Here is a 17,886-nt window from a genome sequence, read left to right as displayed (position 1 = left end):
GACTCAGGAAGGTGTAGATCGAGAGGGTGCTGCCCCAGGGAACGAGAGCAGGCTTGCCTGGAGCCGCAGAAAGAAACAGGTTCCACCAGTCAGTAGGAAGAAAACAGGGGGCCAGCAACATGCTGAATTCACAGAAGGAGGGATGTGAAGGAGGAGGGCCTGGCCCATAGTACCAGGTGCCACCAGGACGCCAAATCCAATCTCAGTCGGTTTGGTTGCCGTGCGTGTCCCTGCGGGGCTTAGCCCAGGCAGCTGGGGCAGACATCTGGGAGGATGAAGGCCAGGTGTGGGGGGCTGGTAGGAACGTGGGTGAAGTGAGAATGGAGTCTGCGGGCAGTGGGCAACACTCTCAGAAAACTGGAGAGGGAGGAAGGAGAGCTAGGAGGATTTTAGTCTGCCCGGTTTTTGCTTTTATTTTTTCAAGATTGAAGAGAGCCCTTTGGGCCTTTGCTCCTAGTGCTCTGTTCCTTTGAATATCTTCCTTCTTAGGGTTAATTCTTTTGTCAGACCACTTGGCTTCAGCCAAGTCCTCTATCCACTCAGAGGCTCCTAATTCCACTTGAGTCAACCTTCCCAAACTTATTTTTCATTTTTTTTCCCCAAATTTATTCTTTGGTCATACTCTCATTGCCAAAGCTGTTTTCCAGTCAGAAAGGAGATCTTTTTTCTCCACCCCTCAGTAAGAGTGCTGGACAATGGCCTTGGAAAATCCCTTCGGAAGGGAGCTTAACACTGGACCCCGGTATTGTGTCTTTTATTTATAGGAAGACACACCCAGCCAGGTTTGATCTCCTTTCTAAGAACCTACCCCCTTGGCCTCCGGGAATGTTCCATAAGTAGCATGAGTGACTGTATCCACAACAGCTGAAGAAGTGGGCCATCTGCGTTCACTCTGTGTGCTACAGGTCCTGTGTGAGGATAGCCGGTAGCCCAGTAAAGATAAGACATCTCGAGGAACCACACTTTCCTGTCATCTGTAACTCCTGCTGAACTTGAAACTGGAAGCAAAATTGCCTTTAGTGATGATCTCCGTCAGAGTAAATAACACGCCAATTTCATTCTTTGCAGTGTGTTCACAGAGACCTGGCAGCCAGGAACGTGCTCGTGACCCATGGGAAGGTGGTAAAGATCTGTGATTTTGGACTGGCCCGGGACATTATGAGTGACTCCAACTATGTTATCAGGGGCAACGTGAGGCCACTATTTCTCACATGTTTTTATACTGTTATTTTGTATTTTGTCATTGGGACGGTAGACACTGGCACTCACCGTAGTGAGGGTTTGCTTGATGGCAACATCAAAAAGCTTCCTTACTGCAGTCAGCTTTCTTACATTTAAAAGCTTTTTCTTTCTTTTTTTTTTTTTTAAGATTTTTTAAATTTATTTGACAGACAGAGATCACGAGTAGGCAAAGAGGCAGGCAGAGAGCTGAGCAGAGAGCCTGATGCAGGGCTCGATCCCAGGACCCTGAGATCATGACCTGAGCCAAAGGCAGAGGCTTTAACCCACTGAGCCACCCACATGCCACTAAAAGCTTTTTCTGTAGCTTCAAGGAATATTCCAGTTACAATTAAACTGAGCAAAATAGCATCACATCTGTCCTTGGGCTAGTCAGAACAGACCAATTAGGGATCTTAGAGTACAAGCCACACTTAAAAAAAATTCATTACTTGAACTTATTTCAATTCCATTAGCTATAAAGCAACTAGAGTCATGTTTCCAATTACAGGAATTTGGCAATCACTACAATAAAGGATTTTTTAAAGTACAACATATCAATTAAATATTAAATGTGCATTTTAAAAGGACACAATATTTAAATTAGATATGAGCTAATGAATATTTAGCATCTTATTACTGTCACACAGGAAGATCTAAAATATGACCAAATCCACTTGTTAAAAAAAAAAAAAAAACCCAACTAGGGACAGACGTGTTATTTAAGGACTATTAGAAATACTCGATGATAAAATTGTGTACTGGAAAGAGTGGCTTGTAAGAATCCCAACACCTAGAGTTAAGCCCCTTTTTTTTTGGAATTTCCCTGTGCTTTATAGTCCCCACTTGTGAAATAATAGTGACTTGGTGCTTACCAGGAGCTAGGTACTGTTCTTAGCGCTTTACGTACATTCATACATTTAGTCCTCACAGTGCCCACTTGTGGGCTGGGAAACCGAGGCACAGAACATAATTTGCCCCTGGTTACACAGCACGTGGACTAGAGCGTGAATGGTCTGAGCCCCAAGCCTGTGCATAACCGCTGTGACAGATGCAGCATTTCCCATGACAATTATCTGCTTACCACATTGGCGTTGTGGGAATAAACCAATAAAACTAACATGAAAGCACCTGTCTCAGTAAACAGCCAATAAATGTTAAAAATCAAATCAAACACTATTTCCATTAGAATCAAATAGCCATCTCAGCTGATTTTAGATCTATATCTCCCTTGTTGTAGCTGAAGTCATAAAGATGATCAAAGCTTGTGGCGACTGTGCAGTCTTTACCTTACTAGCTGGTGGTCTCTTATGTGGGAAGGTGACTTCCATTTGGCACCTCAGTTAAGTCTTTTAATTAATTAAATAAACCAGATGAGCCTGTATGATTCTATCAGCTCATCGGTTTGTGTAGGATTTAAATAGGGTTTCTTTCTTGAGCTTTGATTTTTTTTTTTTTTAATTTCCCTAAGTAATCTCTACACCCACTGTGGTGCTGGAACTCACGACCCTGAGATCCAGGGTCACATGCTGTACTGACTGAGGCAGCCAGGTGCCCTTGGAACTCTGATTTTACTTGGCAGATTAAACGAGCACAGTGAAGGGCTCCTCACTTCATGAAGAAAAAAAAAAGAAATACTACAAAAAGCTGTGTCCCAGTAACCTACCTGCTTCTGTGTCTTGATGCTAACCCAACTGTACTGACTCTAAACCTGCCTTTCGTGCTACTGGAAATTACTAAAGCCACAGAAGCCAACCTGGTGTCATTTCTGGAAGTGATGACGTATGCTCCCCTCACCACATTCTTGTAGCTGGCATTTCCACTAAAGTTCTTCCAAGAAATGCTTTAACAAAATATTCCACCAATTCACCAATATCTCCTTACCTCTGGGCAAAGGACTGGTTATTCCCTAATGGGAATTATCTGCTGTTAAACTTACCCATTCCAAACACCAGGCTTTGTTCAGAATGAGCTTTAAAGCAATGGCCAGCTGTGGGGCACCTGGGTGGCTCAGTGGGTTGGCTCAGAGTCACATGACTCTTGATTTCGGCTCAGGTCATGATCTTGGGGTCATGAGATGGAGCCTGTGCTGAGAATGTCAGGGTCTGAGCTGAGTGTAGAGCCTGCTTAAGAGTCTCCCTCTCCCAGGGTGCCTGGGTGGCTCAGAGGGTTAAGCCTCTGCCTTTGGCTCAGGTCATGAGCTCAGGGTCCTGAGATGGAGCTCCGCATCGGGCTCTCTGCTCAGCAGGGAGCCTGATTCCCCCCCCCCCCGCCTGCTTCTCTGCCTCCTTGTGATCTCTCTCTGTGTGTCAAATAAATAAATAAAATCTTTAAAACAAAACAAAACTAATTGCCCTATAAATCTTCATTGTCAGGACCAAGTTGAAACAGAATGATTCTAAATAGTAAAAAAAAAAAAAAAAAAGATTCTCCCTCTCTCACTGCCCCCCTCTCCCCCACCACTTGCATGCAGGTGCGCTCTCTCTCTCTCAAAAAAAATGAAAGATATTGTGTTGGGGTTTTTTGTCTGTTTGGGTTTTTTTGTTTTCTTTTCTTTTCTTTTTTGTCAGGCTGTTCTGTTAGGATGTTGATTTGAAAGTGAGAAACTTCCATTTGAGGAATATGATTTTCTCCATTAAGCATTGAGAGTAACTTTAGGAAGCAAAGAAATTTTATCATCTAGCTAGTAGGAGAAAAGAAATCCCCTTCACCGTTCGATCTGTTCACCACTGATCTCCTCCTGGACTCCGCACAGGCTCGTCTGCCTGTAAAGTGGATGGCTCCCGAGAGCTTATTCCAAGGGATCTACACCATAAAGAGTGACGTCTGGTCGTATGGAATATTACTCTGGGAGATATTCTCACTTGGTAAGTTTTGCCCGTGGCTGCCATCCCTACCCCCTCCGCGCCTAATCCCTGTTCTTACATTAAAGCATGCATGAAGGGTGCCTGGGTGGCTCAGTCAGTGAAGCCTCTGCCTTCAGCTCAGGTCATGATCTCAGGGTCCTGGGATCAAGCCCCACATTGGGCTCTCTGCTCAGCAGGGAGCCTGCTTTCCCCTCTCTCTCTGCCTGCCTCTCTGCCTACTTGTGATCCCTCTGTGTTAAATAAATGTTTAAAAATCTTTAAAAAATAAATAAATAAAAATTTAAAAAAAAATAAAGCATTCATGACGTGCCACCTTGTCATCTGTGATATATGTGCCACTTCATGTCTTACTGTGGTGTCTTTGCCCCACCCCCCAGCCTGTACTTGCATGAGAGCAGGAGCTGTGACTTTCCCCACTTACAGCCTCGCACCAAGCAGCGTCCGGCCCATGGGCACTCTTGGTACCTGTTTGTTCACTGAATGACTAACCAAATGAAATGGTGTATCCTCCCTCATTTTTCCCCCAGGTGTCAATCCTTACCCTGGTATTCCGGTTGACGCTAACTTCTACAAACTCATTCAAAGTGGATTTAAGATGGATCAGCCCTTTTACGCTACAGAAGAAATGTGAGTTCAGATCAGACTGCACCGTGGCTGAAATCAGGAATTTACAGTCTCTCTAGTTCCAATGCATGTCGAAGAAAGTAAAACTCCTTAATGCAAAATCCATGATTCCTCTTTTTAAAAAAAAAAAAAAGAAAGAAAAGGAAATTCTTCCTTTTTGTTTTGGGGATTTCTGAACAAAACTGAAGATACTGTGAATTAGAGGCTTCAGTTCTTTTGTTGGAAGGGGTCCCTCAGGGTGCTAAGACTCCATCTCCTGATTTCTGGTCCACAGAATGCATTTCTACCCGTCACCTAATTTGCCCTTCCTGGTGGGGGTTCAAAGTCAAGCAGAGTACTTGCCACAAAACAAACAGGCCACAGATGATGAGTAGCTCCAGCAAGAAATGGCGGGAAATGATCAGCTTTTCTTCTTTCAGATTTTCTCAGTTTACTCCACCTTCTCTTGGTTTTACAGATACTTTATAATGCAATCCTGCTGGGCTTTCGACTCAAGGAAACGGCCATCCTTCCCCAACCTGACTTCATTTTTAGGATGTCAGCTGGCGGATGCAGAAGAAGCCGTATGTAGCTTCATAGTATTTTACAAAGCGTTGTTAGAAAGGAGAGCAGTAACTCAGAACACACACTCATTTCCTAAGAATCAAAGTATCACATTGTCTTTCTCAGCATAGTTTGTCTTGGTTGCCCTCTGAAAGTTGTGTGGGGTGAAATATATTTATTGGTAAGTGTCTTCAGGGGGGAAAAGCTTTCCCTAACATTGTCAGCCAATTGATTAAGAAATTAAATGCTTTTAAGTATTTAATTAATGCATAGGACTCACAACTAAACAAAACTTAATCCCTGATCACCACTGACCTTTCCTAATTCAACATGAAGCTTTAGCATGGAATAATCCGTACAACCCAGACATATAATACAGCAGAGTGGAAAGAACATTGACCTGGAATCATGAGAGTCTAATCCCAGCTCTAGCACTCTAGCTCCTCATTGTTGTATGACTTATGGCAAATCATTTTACTTCTCTTGGCCTCAGTTTTCGCACCTATAAAATGGGTTGCCGAGGTAGGTGATCCTCGGGCTTTGGGAACTTGGAATCACTTTGCTCACTCTTCCCCTCAGTATTACAATCCAGCGTACTGGATTACAATCCAGTATTACAATCCAGTATTACAGAGCCATTCCCTAGAGGAAGTGGACAAAGGACGGACCTTGAACCTCCAATACCCAGGTTCAAATTGTGGCTCCATCATTTACATCTTATAGATCTCGATTAAGTGACATAATCTCTATTTCCTTATCTGAAACATAGAATTAATAAATCTTGCTTTAGGAAGTTGTAAGGAGTAGGATGTATGTGAAAAGATCTATTAGCACATAGCAGGCCCTTCGTAGTTAAACAGTAAATGTTAGTCACATAAGAACCTGACTGCTTAAATGGGTTGTCTGTTCTCTTTTTCTAAATTATTAAGAGCCCATTTTCAATTCTGTAGTCTCTCCAGAGACCTGGGTGGGTGGGTCATGTCCCTTCCTCCTGGTAGGCTGTTTTTTAAAAAATCACATTCGGAAACTAAATTATTGTGAGGGGATTAGGCCAACAAGGTCGAGGGAGATGGAAAATCTCAAGGCTGTCGAGCAGACCGCCTGGACACAGTTAATGACCTTATAAGACAAACGAAAAGAAGAGTAAGAGAGAGAAACCAGAAGTGGGCTCCAGAGAGGACCGAATAATTTCTCCTTGCCCGGCAGCTGGGTGTGGCTCCACAGAGGTGTTATTTGTACCAAGCTGTGAAGAAAGAGTAGTATTTTGGTTGTTGGGAGGTGGGGACGGGGGGGTGAGTGGGGGTGTTCCAGGCTAGATGAGTAATATAAGAAAGGTTCAAAGTTGAGAAAGTGTAGTGGAAGATAAATGGTGTGGCTGGAAGTATAGGGTCGGTGGGGGAATGTGGAGAAAAACAGGACTGGAAAGGTAATGGACCAGGGTATGGGCTCTGCTTCTGCTCAGAAGCCCCTTGGCTTTGTTCAGAACCCCTTATCTTGGAGTACAAGTCTCCTTTCATGTCCCCACTCCCACAGGATGTCCAAATGCCCTTCCCTCTGTTCAGGGAATCAGGGTTGTTGAATGGCAAGCTTTCCCACAGGTGATGATTCAGCCACGGGGGTCTGAGCTCAGAGATACCCCTCTAACTACCCTCCCCCCACCACCATTCTCTTCCTCTCTTTCTCTGACCCTCTGTCATGGAAGGTTCTTTTTCCTACCAGTATCAGCCATAGATAGCAAGCTCTGTCTTCTTCAGGGAAATTCGATTAATAGTGTCCCCTCTGGGTGGGATGAATACACCAAGAGGAACATCTTGGTACTGGCTGGTGCAGTGGGATCCAGTCTAGAAGCCTGGGGAGCAGAGACGAGATTGGATTTCAGTCCCCACCAGCTGGGCACCTCTGAGCAAGGCCTAGTCTACACAACCATGCCAGGCAGCTCTGCCCACTGTGAGTGAACCCTGGTTCCTCCAGGGAATGCTTTTCCCTTCACATGCCCTAAGCACAGCCATGTCTAGTCTCTTGGGTGGGAAGACAGGCCTTGCCAACAGGCCTGAGGTGATATTTCCTGGTATGCATGTGAACGCTTTTTGTACAGTCTCTGCTTTTGCTTCTTCATGGACTAGGGAAGGAAAATGGCCCTCAGGGGACAAGTGAGAAGGGGAGAGAAGCTCACTGAGAAAACACAGGCTAACGCTTTTAGGTATAACCCAACCCCAGTGGTATGGAGTTAGAGCAGGGAGATCACCGAATAATGTGCTAAGGCATTATTCAGACAGTGGTGAACCAACAGGGATTTTTAGAATGGGCAGATGCTCCAGTATTGGTCTTGATGGCCCAGATCACTACGACTGTGACAGATATTAGTTAGGCTTATTGTGGTAATCGTTTTTGCAATATATACATGAATTACATCATACACCTGAAACTAATATAGAGTTATATATCCATTATACCTCAGTTAAAAATAAATAAATAAAAAGAGCCAGATCGAGTATCCTCTCCTCTCCAAAGACCCCTGTAGTTTCCCTAGTCAGATTTCAGGGTCCTTCTCCTGAGTCTCCCTAACACTTTGTCTTTAACTGTGTGTGAGTCTCCAGTGATGGTGTGTGAGACTTTGCTTTATGGATCTGTCTTTCCCACCACTAGACTTGGTTCATGAGGGCAAGCAGATGCACTGCTCGTCTTCACACCACCTGACGCGGTCCCATAGGCAGGCGACACTCACCAGTTATCAAATAAATGAGTGCCTATCAGCGCAATGGTACGTCAGAGGTCACATCCGCTTTGTTCACCATGACATACCTAGTTCAGCCATTACATACCTAAGTGGCTGGCATAATGCTTAGTGGATGGAAAGTGCTCAGCAAATATTTCTGGAAAGAAGGCAGGCAGGCAGGCATAAAAGTAAATTTGAGAAAGTAAAACCCTAAGAGAGGAAGTAAGATCGGTTAAGAGGTGACTGTGGCAACAGAGGTGAGCAAAGATGAGGGGGTGAAGTAGACGGTGGGGAGAGGGGGTGCAGAAGGAAGGGACACGCACAGCTCCTGTTTCAGAAAGGGCCTGAACTCACATCAGCGCTCTTCTCATGTCCATGCCCACAAGTCATAGGAAATATATACATAGAATATAAATATATTATCAATATATAATGTATTTATATATACTATATCATAAACAAATATACAAATATAAAATAATATAATATAAATACTTAAAAAATGGACCACCTGGGTGGCTCAGTCGGTTAAGCGTCTGCCTTCAGCTTAGGTCATGATCCCAGGGTCCTGGAATGGAGCCCCATGTCAGACTCCCTGCTTAGCGGGGAATCTGCTTCTCCCTCTGCCCCTCCTCCACTGTGTTTTCTCTCTCTTAATCTCTCTCTCTCTCTCATATATATAAAGTCTTAAAAAATAAGACATATATATATATATATACATACACACACACACACATTTTTAAAAAATTATTTAAAGAAGTGAGGCCATAATCGCCTTTGAAAGCCAGAAGGAGATCTTTGTGGACCAGAAACTGTGGAAAACCCCTGAGACAATGAAAGTAGTTAGGACTAAATTGTGAAGACCCACAACAGAGAACTCTTTGAAAGTTGAAAGAATGAGGACTAGTGTTTTCCCAGAGAGTAGGGAGAGTGCTGGTGGGCTCATGCAGAAGTTCCTCAGTGGGACGAGTCACAATGTTAAATACACATAAGAATAACATGGGTGTTAAAAATGTAAGTATGCCACTGTGAAAACAGAAATATAATCTATAATCTCAGGTTCAGGGTAGAAGAAAAAGGACCGTAGAAAACCTGATCAATGCCACAAAGTGGGGAAGAGAGAAACGAAGAGCATTCATTGAAATAGAAAAAGTTCAAAATGTCAAGATTAGTAAGTCCACTTAAGAAAGAGAGTATCAGGGGTGCCTGGGTGGCTCAGTGGGTTAAGCCTCTGCCTTTGGCTCAGGTCATGATCTTAGGGTCCTGGGATCAAGCCCTGCATCAGGCACCCTCAGCGGGGAGCCTGCTTCCCCCTCCCCTTCTGCCAGTCTCTCTGCCTACTTGTGATCTCTGTCTGTCAAATAAATAAATAAAATCTTTAAAAAAAAGAGAGAGAGAGAATGTCAAAATAAATGAGACTGTTATCACACAGATCACATTTACTAACATCAGTGCAGTGAAAGGAGAAATCACCAGTCATACCCGAAAAGCTCCCCGTGTCCTACATGAGAAATTAAAACTCATGTTTCTTACAGAAGTCTTTGGTTCACAAGAAGGTGAAGGAGGAAGGAAAAAGACATAATTAGAACCTGTAGGAGCCAGCCAAACGCTTATTAGAACCTGTAGGAGCCAGCCAAATTTATAACTCTAAATTCATTAGAAAACAAAGAATGAGAATGAATGACTTAAACTTTCAACTCTAGAAGCTAAAAAAAAAAAAACCCACAATGAACAAGGAGGAAGGAGTAGGGGAAGAAAATGAACAAAGCAGAAGAAAAGAACTAATAGAGGGGTCCCTGAGTGGCTCAGCCCGTGAAGTGTCGGACTCCTGGTTTCAGTTCAGCATGTGGTCTCGGGGACCTGGAAGGGAGCTCGCCATTGGGCTCCATGCTGAGCGTGGAGTCTGCCTGAGAGTCTTCTTCCCTCCCTCTACCTCCCCCTCTCCCTCCTCCCCATGCTTGTGTGTGCTCTCTCTCTAAAATAAATAACTAATGTTAAAAAAAAATAAAAGAACTAATAAAGTTACAGGCAGAAATAATTAAACTGAGAGTAGCCCCCCAAACAAGAGTGATAATCAGGAAACACGGAAGTTGTTTTTTGAACTAATAATAGTAAGATTGAATGGCAAACATTTTTTAAGTGTCTGCCATACACTCTACTAATATACTACCCATATGAACATTTAATTCTCACATCAGTCTCACAAAGTAAGTTCTAGTATTACCTCTTTTGCAGATCAGTAAATTGAGATATAGAGAAGTTCGGTCATTTGCCCAAGGTAACCCAGTAAGTGTCAGACTGAGGATTTGAACACAGGAGTCTGGATCTAGTTTATACTGTATATTAATATTGTATGTTAATATGGTGTACAAATATACAACTAACGCACACTATGAAGAGAACAATTAGGAAAAAAGAGAAAGCACAGATGACATTCAGAATAAAAAGAACATACTTTGGATAGAGACACCATTTTAAAAAAATGTAAGAAAATCTTTTTTTTTTTTTAAAGATTTTATTTGTTTATTTGACAGACAGAGATCACAAGTAGGCAGAGAGGCAGGCAGAGAGAGAGAGAGAGAGAGAGAGGAGGAAGCAGGTTCCCTGCTGAGCAGAGAGCCCGATGTGGGACTCGATCCCGGGACCCCGAGATCATGACCTGAGCCGAAGGCAGCGGCTTAACCCACTGAGCCACCCAGGCGCCCAAAAATGTAAGAAAATCTTATGCACCTCTTTCTATTGATATACTTGAAAATCTAGGGTTTCAAAATCTTTGTAAGGAGAATATACACATGTATTACTTGTGCAATTAAAAAATTCATTTTAAAATCACTTAAAGGTGTGAGGGGGTGGGAGACACAGGCGTCCAGTTAGGGAATGAAAGTCACCAGGATGAAAGGCCATAAGCACAGAGAATATTCAGTCAATGGGGTTGTCATAGTGCTATATGTTGGCAGAAGGGAGCGCCGCTCTTGGGGCGCCTGGCGTAATGTACAGACTTGTTTCGGCATTACTATGTTGTACTCCTGAAGCTGGTGTAACACTGTGTTTCATCTATACATCAATAAAACCAATTAATTACTTAACATAAACAAAAATCTCTTAAAGCAATGGACAGGAAGACATTAAAAGCGGGGACACACCAGAATAGCACCCAGTCTCTGGCTGTGGGAGTACAGCGAGGTTGAGAAGATGATTCTGAAGATCCTGGATCTTGGGACTGGAGTTGGGGCAGTTCACTAAGTGAAACTGTCGATCCAGGAAGGAGAGAAGGTCAGGGATCAGAGATAATGGATTCAGGTGTGGAGCTGTTGGGTTTGAAGTGTTACTGGTATTTCTGTCCCAGGTTTCCTTAGATGGTCAAAATTCAGTGCTGGACGTGAACATTTGGTTCAACAGGTCATAACCAACTGCTAGGCCCGCTCTACAAAAACAACGTATCATTACTGTTCATCCTTAAGGATAGAGGCAGACTGTTATGGTGAAGACCAGGTTTAAAAGGAGATTTTTGTCCATTTGTTTTCCAGAAAGAAAAAATAAGAGGAGGAGATGGTCTGTTCAGTGAACACGATAACTGCCAAATGAACTAACACAAACAAATACACAGTAGTGATGGCCAGGGAGAGGGAGGGAGTCTGTCCAACTCACATAAGAATCCAGGATCCCTACATCACAGAGTTCTCATAAGTAATAAGAAAAACCTGGATGGCCCAACGTAAAAGGGCAAAGAAGAGAAGCAGACAATTCCCAATGAAGTGCAAATGTTCACTGAATCTAGAAAAAGATGTTCAGCTTTGCTTATCATGAAACACGCAGGCCAGGGGATCAAACCTTCCCTGGACAAAGGGCTAGAGCCGTGGGCGACAGTTAACACCCCTGCTGTAGGGCTTGGGAGAAAGCAGCGGAGAGGAGTGGAAATAAGTAACAGTTTCTGCCAGGCAGCCTGTTGAGGTACTTCACCATTCCAATGTGCATCCCCCTTGACCTGGCAATTCCACTGCCCTCATTCACCCTGGAGACAGACAGGGCCAGTGTGCACTTCTCAGTTGATGTTATACAAACAGTCCATCAAAAGGTCAGTTATGGTTCATCCATACTATGGAATGCTAGGCTACTATTAAAAGCATGAATGTGCTCATATTTAGTAAATAGTGAAAATGTGTAACGTGTGTAACCTGCAAACAACATCTTAGAAATTCAAAATAAGGTTCTGAAACGAGGTCTACACTCTGAGCCTACCAACACAAAATTGCATATACACAGCAAACCATCTGTCATGGGGGCTATCTCTGACAATTTTAGGCTTTTTTCTATATATCTTCCTATATTGCTTAAGGTGTCTATATGAATGTGTGTTAACTTTAAAGTCAGACAGAAAGTAGAGCTGTTTTCATTTTGGAAAAACATTTTAAAGTCACTGACCTCCCAAGTGAAACTCAAGAATCACCTGTATTAGTTGCATAATGAACAGATCATTTTTAGTGGCCTTTCTCTTATATGGGTTTGTTTGGCTTTTTAAAGATTTTATTTATTTATTTGACAGAGACAGCAAAAGAGGAATACAAGCAGGGGGAGTGGGAGAGGGAAAAGCAGGCTTCCCACTAAGCAGGGAGCTAGCTCAATGCGCGCTCCCAAGAAGCTGGGATCATGACCTGAGCCGAAGGCAGACGCTTACCAATTGAGCCACCCAGGCGTCCCTTTTTTATGGTTTTACTGCTCGGCTTTTGGATTTCTAGATTGGGACTTTATATGCAGGAGCAGAAATGATACTGGAATCAGCTATTTGATGGTGACTTGATTTCTCCATTAGTAAACTGATTTTGGTTTGTCAATTAACATCCTCTAAGATTGTCCTCTAAGACTTCTGTATCATAATAGCAAGTAATCTGCAACATAGGCCCTTGACATGTCCGTCTTCCTTGGATGGTAATCAGTGTTCTGTCTTCTCCCTCACCTTCAGATGTATCAGAACATGGAGGGCCACGTTTCAGACCGTCCTTCTGTCTACCAAAACAGGCGACCTTACAGCAGAGAGGTGGACTCGGGGCTCCTGCCTCCACAGGCTCATGATGAAGATTCCTAGAGAAACAGTTGAGTCTTAAGGCCTTCCTCCCTCTGACCCTCTCCTTAAACAGGCTATAGATTACCAAAACAGGATTAATTTCATCACCAAAAGAAAGCATGATCTCAACTGCTGCTTTGCTGGGCTTTTCTCTAGAAGCTCTCTGTATTTACTCTTGTTTTCAAAGGGACTTTTGTAAAAACAAATCATCCTTTGCACAAGGTGGGAAGAGCTGATAAGTACTTTTCCTGGAGTATCTATCCAGATCCAAAGGCCTTCTTGGGCTGGCTTGAGTGAAAATCGTGTACCTGAGGTACAGTACGTTCTTGTAAATAGATAACACAAAAGCATTTTGCTAAGGAGAAGCTGATATGATTTTTTAAATCTATGTTTTAAAATAATATGTAACTTTTTTCAGCTATTTAGTGATATATTTTATGAATGGAAATAAAATCTCTTCTCTAGAAGTGTTTGTCATTGAATTGTTTACATGTCCCGTTTAGGGCAAGACTTAACAAGAGGGCAGGAACCTAATGAAATTATGTGCAACGATTTGTTTGTGCATGTGTATTTTTTTTCCTACTGAGGCACTCCAGCCCTCCATCAGATTCTTAAGAGGACGTGTGACTCCTGCCCCCAGACTAGGGCAGAAACACTGAGGTCTGCTGGCTTCTCTGCGGCGCTCCGTGGATTCAGCCTCTTTCGTCCTTCGAATTCAGCTTAGCTTCTTCCCTCCCACGGGCTTATAAAGCTGAACTTGCCCTCATCCTTATTTTCCAGGTGTGGTTCTTGGTGAAGGATATGGTTCTTGGTGAAGTGTGTGGTGATGTTCTCCTTTTTTTCTTTTTTAAGATTTTATTTATTTGTTTGAGAGAGAAAATGAGCATGAGAAGGGGGAGGGTCAGAGGGAGAAAGTAACTGCCTGATGTGGGATGCGGTCCTGGGACTCCAGGATCATGACCTGAGCGGAAAGCAGTTGCTTAGCCAACTGAACCACCCAGGTCTTAACCAACCAACCTCCCCAAGGTCTGCCTCTTCTTGTCTTCCCTTCTGGGGCGTGGTTAAGATAAGAACCTTGAAGCCAGTCTGCCTGGGCTGAAATTCTCCTTCCAATGCTGCTTAGCTGAGCAACATTGGACAACCTTGGGCAAGTAACTGAACTTGATCGGGTCTCAGCTTCCTCTTCTGGAAGACGAAATAATAATGGATGATATCTATCTTACACAGTTCTGATAAGGATTAGATGGACTACATATATAATATATGTATGTTATAATAGACACACAGATGGTCCCCAACTAAGGGCGGCTCAACTTAAAATTTTTTGACTTTACGATGGTACAAAAGGGATACACATTCTGTAGAAACCATTCTTTGAATTTTGAATTTCTGGAGCTAGTGATATGCAGTTCAATGTCTATCACAGTGCTGGGTAGTGGCAGCCCCCAGTCCACTATGGGATCCCAGGGTGAAAAATCGAAACACTGACAGCCATTGTATACCCGTTCAACCGTTCTGTTTCTCACTTTCAGCACAGTATTCAATACATTACATGAGATATTCAATACTTTATTATACAATAGGCTTTGTGTTAGATGATCTTGCCCAACGAGAGGCTGACATCAGTATTCTGAGCATGTTTGAGGTGGGCTAGGCTAAACTGTGAGGTTTGATGGGTTGGAGTATTAAATGTATTTCAGCTTATATTTTCAGCTTACTGGGGGTTTACTGGGACATAACCCCATCGCAAGCTGAGGATGAGCTATATTACAGAAAGATAGTGCCTCGTCCATAAATGTACCCTAATCTGTCATTTGCACTTCCCTCTCTGGTTTTAATCTTTTACTTTAGATGAGACCACATAAACTAGATTACACAAATCCGTTCTTCACGTCACCCCTTCTCCCAAGCTCTGGGCCATCCAGTGTTTTCTTTGGCCACAGAAAGATCTGTCTTCCTAAAGTATTCCTGTGCACCCGCCACTTCCGGCAGGAGCACGTCCCGTGGCTCCCGGTGTCTATCAGCTAAAGCCGGATTCTCTTGCCAGCGTACACGCCCACCACAGCTGGGCTCCCCTGCATTTCTGTGTCAGGTTACATAACTCTCTGTCCCCAAAACCATCTGCTCGTGTTCAGTGGGTATGTCTTGGGCATTCCCATCTCCTGTGTTTCTTTTCTTCACCTGCCACCGTCCTGGGATGCTTCTTCCTATTCAAGTAAGCCCCTGCTTTGTGGCCAGACTCGAGCTCTGTCTTATAATTCAGATCTTTCTCAGCTCCACCAGTCGTGGGTGCTGGCTTCCTCCGTTGACATCATAGGCTCCTTGTCCATATCATCCAACGGACTCTTTTTTTTTTTTTTTAAAGATTTTGTTTATTTATTTGATAGACAGAGATCAAATAGGCAGGGAGGCAGACAGAGAGAGAGAGGAAGGGAAGCAGGCTCCCCGCGGAGCAGAGAGCCAGATGCGGGGCTGGATCCTAGGACTCGGGGATCATGACCTGAGCCGAAGGCAAAGACTTTAACCCACTGAGCCCCCCAGGCACCCCCCAACTGGCTCTTTTTTTTTTTTTTCCAATTTATTTATTTTCAGAAAAACAGTATTCATTATTTTTTCACCACACCCAGTGCTCCATGCAAGCTGTGCCCTCTATAATACCCACCACCTGGTACCCCAACCTCCCACCCCCCCGCCACTTCAAACCCCTCAGATTGTTTTTCAGAGTCCATAGTCTCTCATGGTTCATCTCCCCTTCCAATTTACCCAAAAGCACATACCCTCCCCAATGTCCATAACCCTACCCCCCTTCTCCCAACCCCCCTCCCCCCAGCAACCCACAGTTTGTTTCGTGAGATTAAGAGTCACTTATGGTTTCTCTCCCTCCCTATCCCATCTTGTTTCATGGATTCTTCTCCTACCCACTTAAGCCCCCATGTTGCATCACCACTCCCTCATATCAGGGAGATCATATGATAGTTGTCTTTCTCCGCTTGACTTATTTCGCTAAGCATGATACGCTCTAGTTCCATCCATGTTGTCGCAAATAGCAAGATTTCGTTTCTTTTGATGGCTGCATAGTATTCCATTGAGTATATATACCACATCTTCTTGATCCATTCATCTGTTGATGGACATCTAGGTTCTTTCCATAATTTGGCTATTGTGGACATTGCTGCTATAAACATTCGGGTGCACGTGCCCCTTTGGATCACTACGTTTGTACCTTTAGGGTAAATTCCCAGTAGTGCAATTGCTGGGTCATAGGGCAGTTCTATTTTCAACATTTTGAGGAACCTCCATGCTGTTTTCCAGAGTGGTTGCACCAGCTTGCATTCCCACCAACAGTGTAGGAGGGTTCCCCTTTCTCCGCATCCTCGCCAGCATCTGTCATTTCCTGACTTGTTGATTTTAGCCATTCTGACTGGTGTGAAGTGATATCTCATTGTGGTTTTGATTTGTATTTCCCTGATGCCGAGTGATATGGAGCACTTTTTCATGTGTCTGTTGGCCATCTGGATGTCTTCTTTGCAGAAACGTCTGTTCATGTCCTCTGCCCATTTCTTGATTGGATTATTTGTTCTTTGGGTGTTGAGTTTGTTAAGTTCTTTATAGATTTTGGACACTAGTCCTTTATCTGATATGTCGTTTGCAAATATCTTCTCCCATTCTGTCAGTTGTCTTTTGGTTTTGTTAACTGTTTCCTTTGCTGTGCAAAAGCTTTTGATTTTGATGAAATCCCAAAAGTTCATTTTTGCCCTTGCTTCCCTTGCCTTTGGCGATGTTCCTAGGAAGATGTTGCTGCGGCTGAGGTCGAAGAGGTTGCTGCCTGTGTTCTCCTCAAGGATTTTGATGGATTCCTTTCTCACATTGAGGTCCTTAATCCATTTTGAATCTATTTTTGTGTGTGGTGTAAGGAAATGGTCCAATTTCATTTTTCTGCACGTGGCTGTCCAATTTTCCCAACACCATTTATTGAAGAGGCTGTCTTTTTTCCATTGGACATTCTTTCCTGCTTTGTCGAAGATGAGTTGACCATAGAGTTGAGGGTCTATTTCTGGGCTCTCTATTCTATTCCATTGGTCTATGTGTCTGTTTTTGTGCCAGTACCATGCTGTCTTGATGATGACAGCTTTGTAATAAAGCTTGAAGTCCGGAATTGTGATGCCACCAACTTTGGCTTTGTTTTTCAATATCCCTTTGGCTATTCGAGGTCTTTTCTGGTTCCATATAAATTTTAAAATTATTTGTTCCATTTCTTTGAAGAAGATGGATGGTACTTTGATAGGAATTGCATTAAATGTGTAGATTGCTCTAGGTAACATAGACATTTTCACAATATTTATTCTTCCAATCCAGGAGCATGGAACATTTTTCCATTTCTTTGTGTCTTCCTCAATTTCTTTCATGAGTACTTTATAGTTTTCTGAGTATAGATTCTTAGCCTCTTTGGTTAGGTTTATTCCTAGGTATCTTATGGTTTGGGGTGCAATTGTAAATGGGATTGACTCCTTAATTTCTCTTTCTTCTGTCTTGTTGTTGGTGTAGAGAAATGCAACTGATTTCTGTGCATTGATCTTATATCCTGACACTTTACTGAATTCCTGTATAAGTTCTAGCAGTTTTGGAGTGGAGTCTTTTGGGTTTTCCACATAGAGTATCATATCATCATCGAAGAGTGATAATTTGACTTCTTCTTTGCCGATTTGGATGCCTTTAATTTCCTTTTGTTGTCTGATTGCTGAGGCTAGGACTTCTAGTACTATGTTGAATAGCAGTGGTGATAATGGACATCCCTGCCGTGTTCCTGACCTTAGTGGAAAAGCTTTCAGTTTTTCTCCATTGAGAATGATATTTGC

General features: G+C 43.2%; 1 protein-coding gene across 1 annotated transcript in view; it reads left to right on the top strand.

Moving 5' to 3' along the window:
- Positions 1-13,536, top strand: part of FLT3 (fms related receptor tyrosine kinase 3) — a 53,541-nt gene extending 40,005 nt beyond the window's left edge. Inside the window, exons 19-23 of the mRNA XM_044249514.1 lie at positions 1,069-1,191; positions 3,974-4,085; positions 4,613-4,712; positions 5,167-5,272; positions 12,929-13,536. Of these exons, the coding sequence (XP_044105449.1) occupies positions 1,069-1,191; positions 3,974-4,085; positions 4,613-4,712; positions 5,167-5,272; positions 12,929-13,051 (564 nt within the window). The 3' untranslated portion in view covers positions 13,052-13,536. The remainder of the gene's footprint in view (positions 1-1,068; positions 1,192-3,973; positions 4,086-4,612; positions 4,713-5,166; positions 5,273-12,928) is intronic.
- Positions 13,537-17,886: the final 4,350 nt, after the last annotated feature.

Source organism: Neovison vison, chromosome 5 (genome assembly GCF_020171115.1).
Source record: "Neovison vison isolate M4711 chromosome 5, ASM_NN_V1, whole genome shotgun sequence".
In the NCBI taxonomy this organism is placed as follows: Eukaryota; Metazoa; Chordata; class Mammalia; order Carnivora; family Mustelidae; genus Neogale; species Neogale vison.
This window is presented reverse-complemented; position numbering and strand designations above follow the sequence as displayed.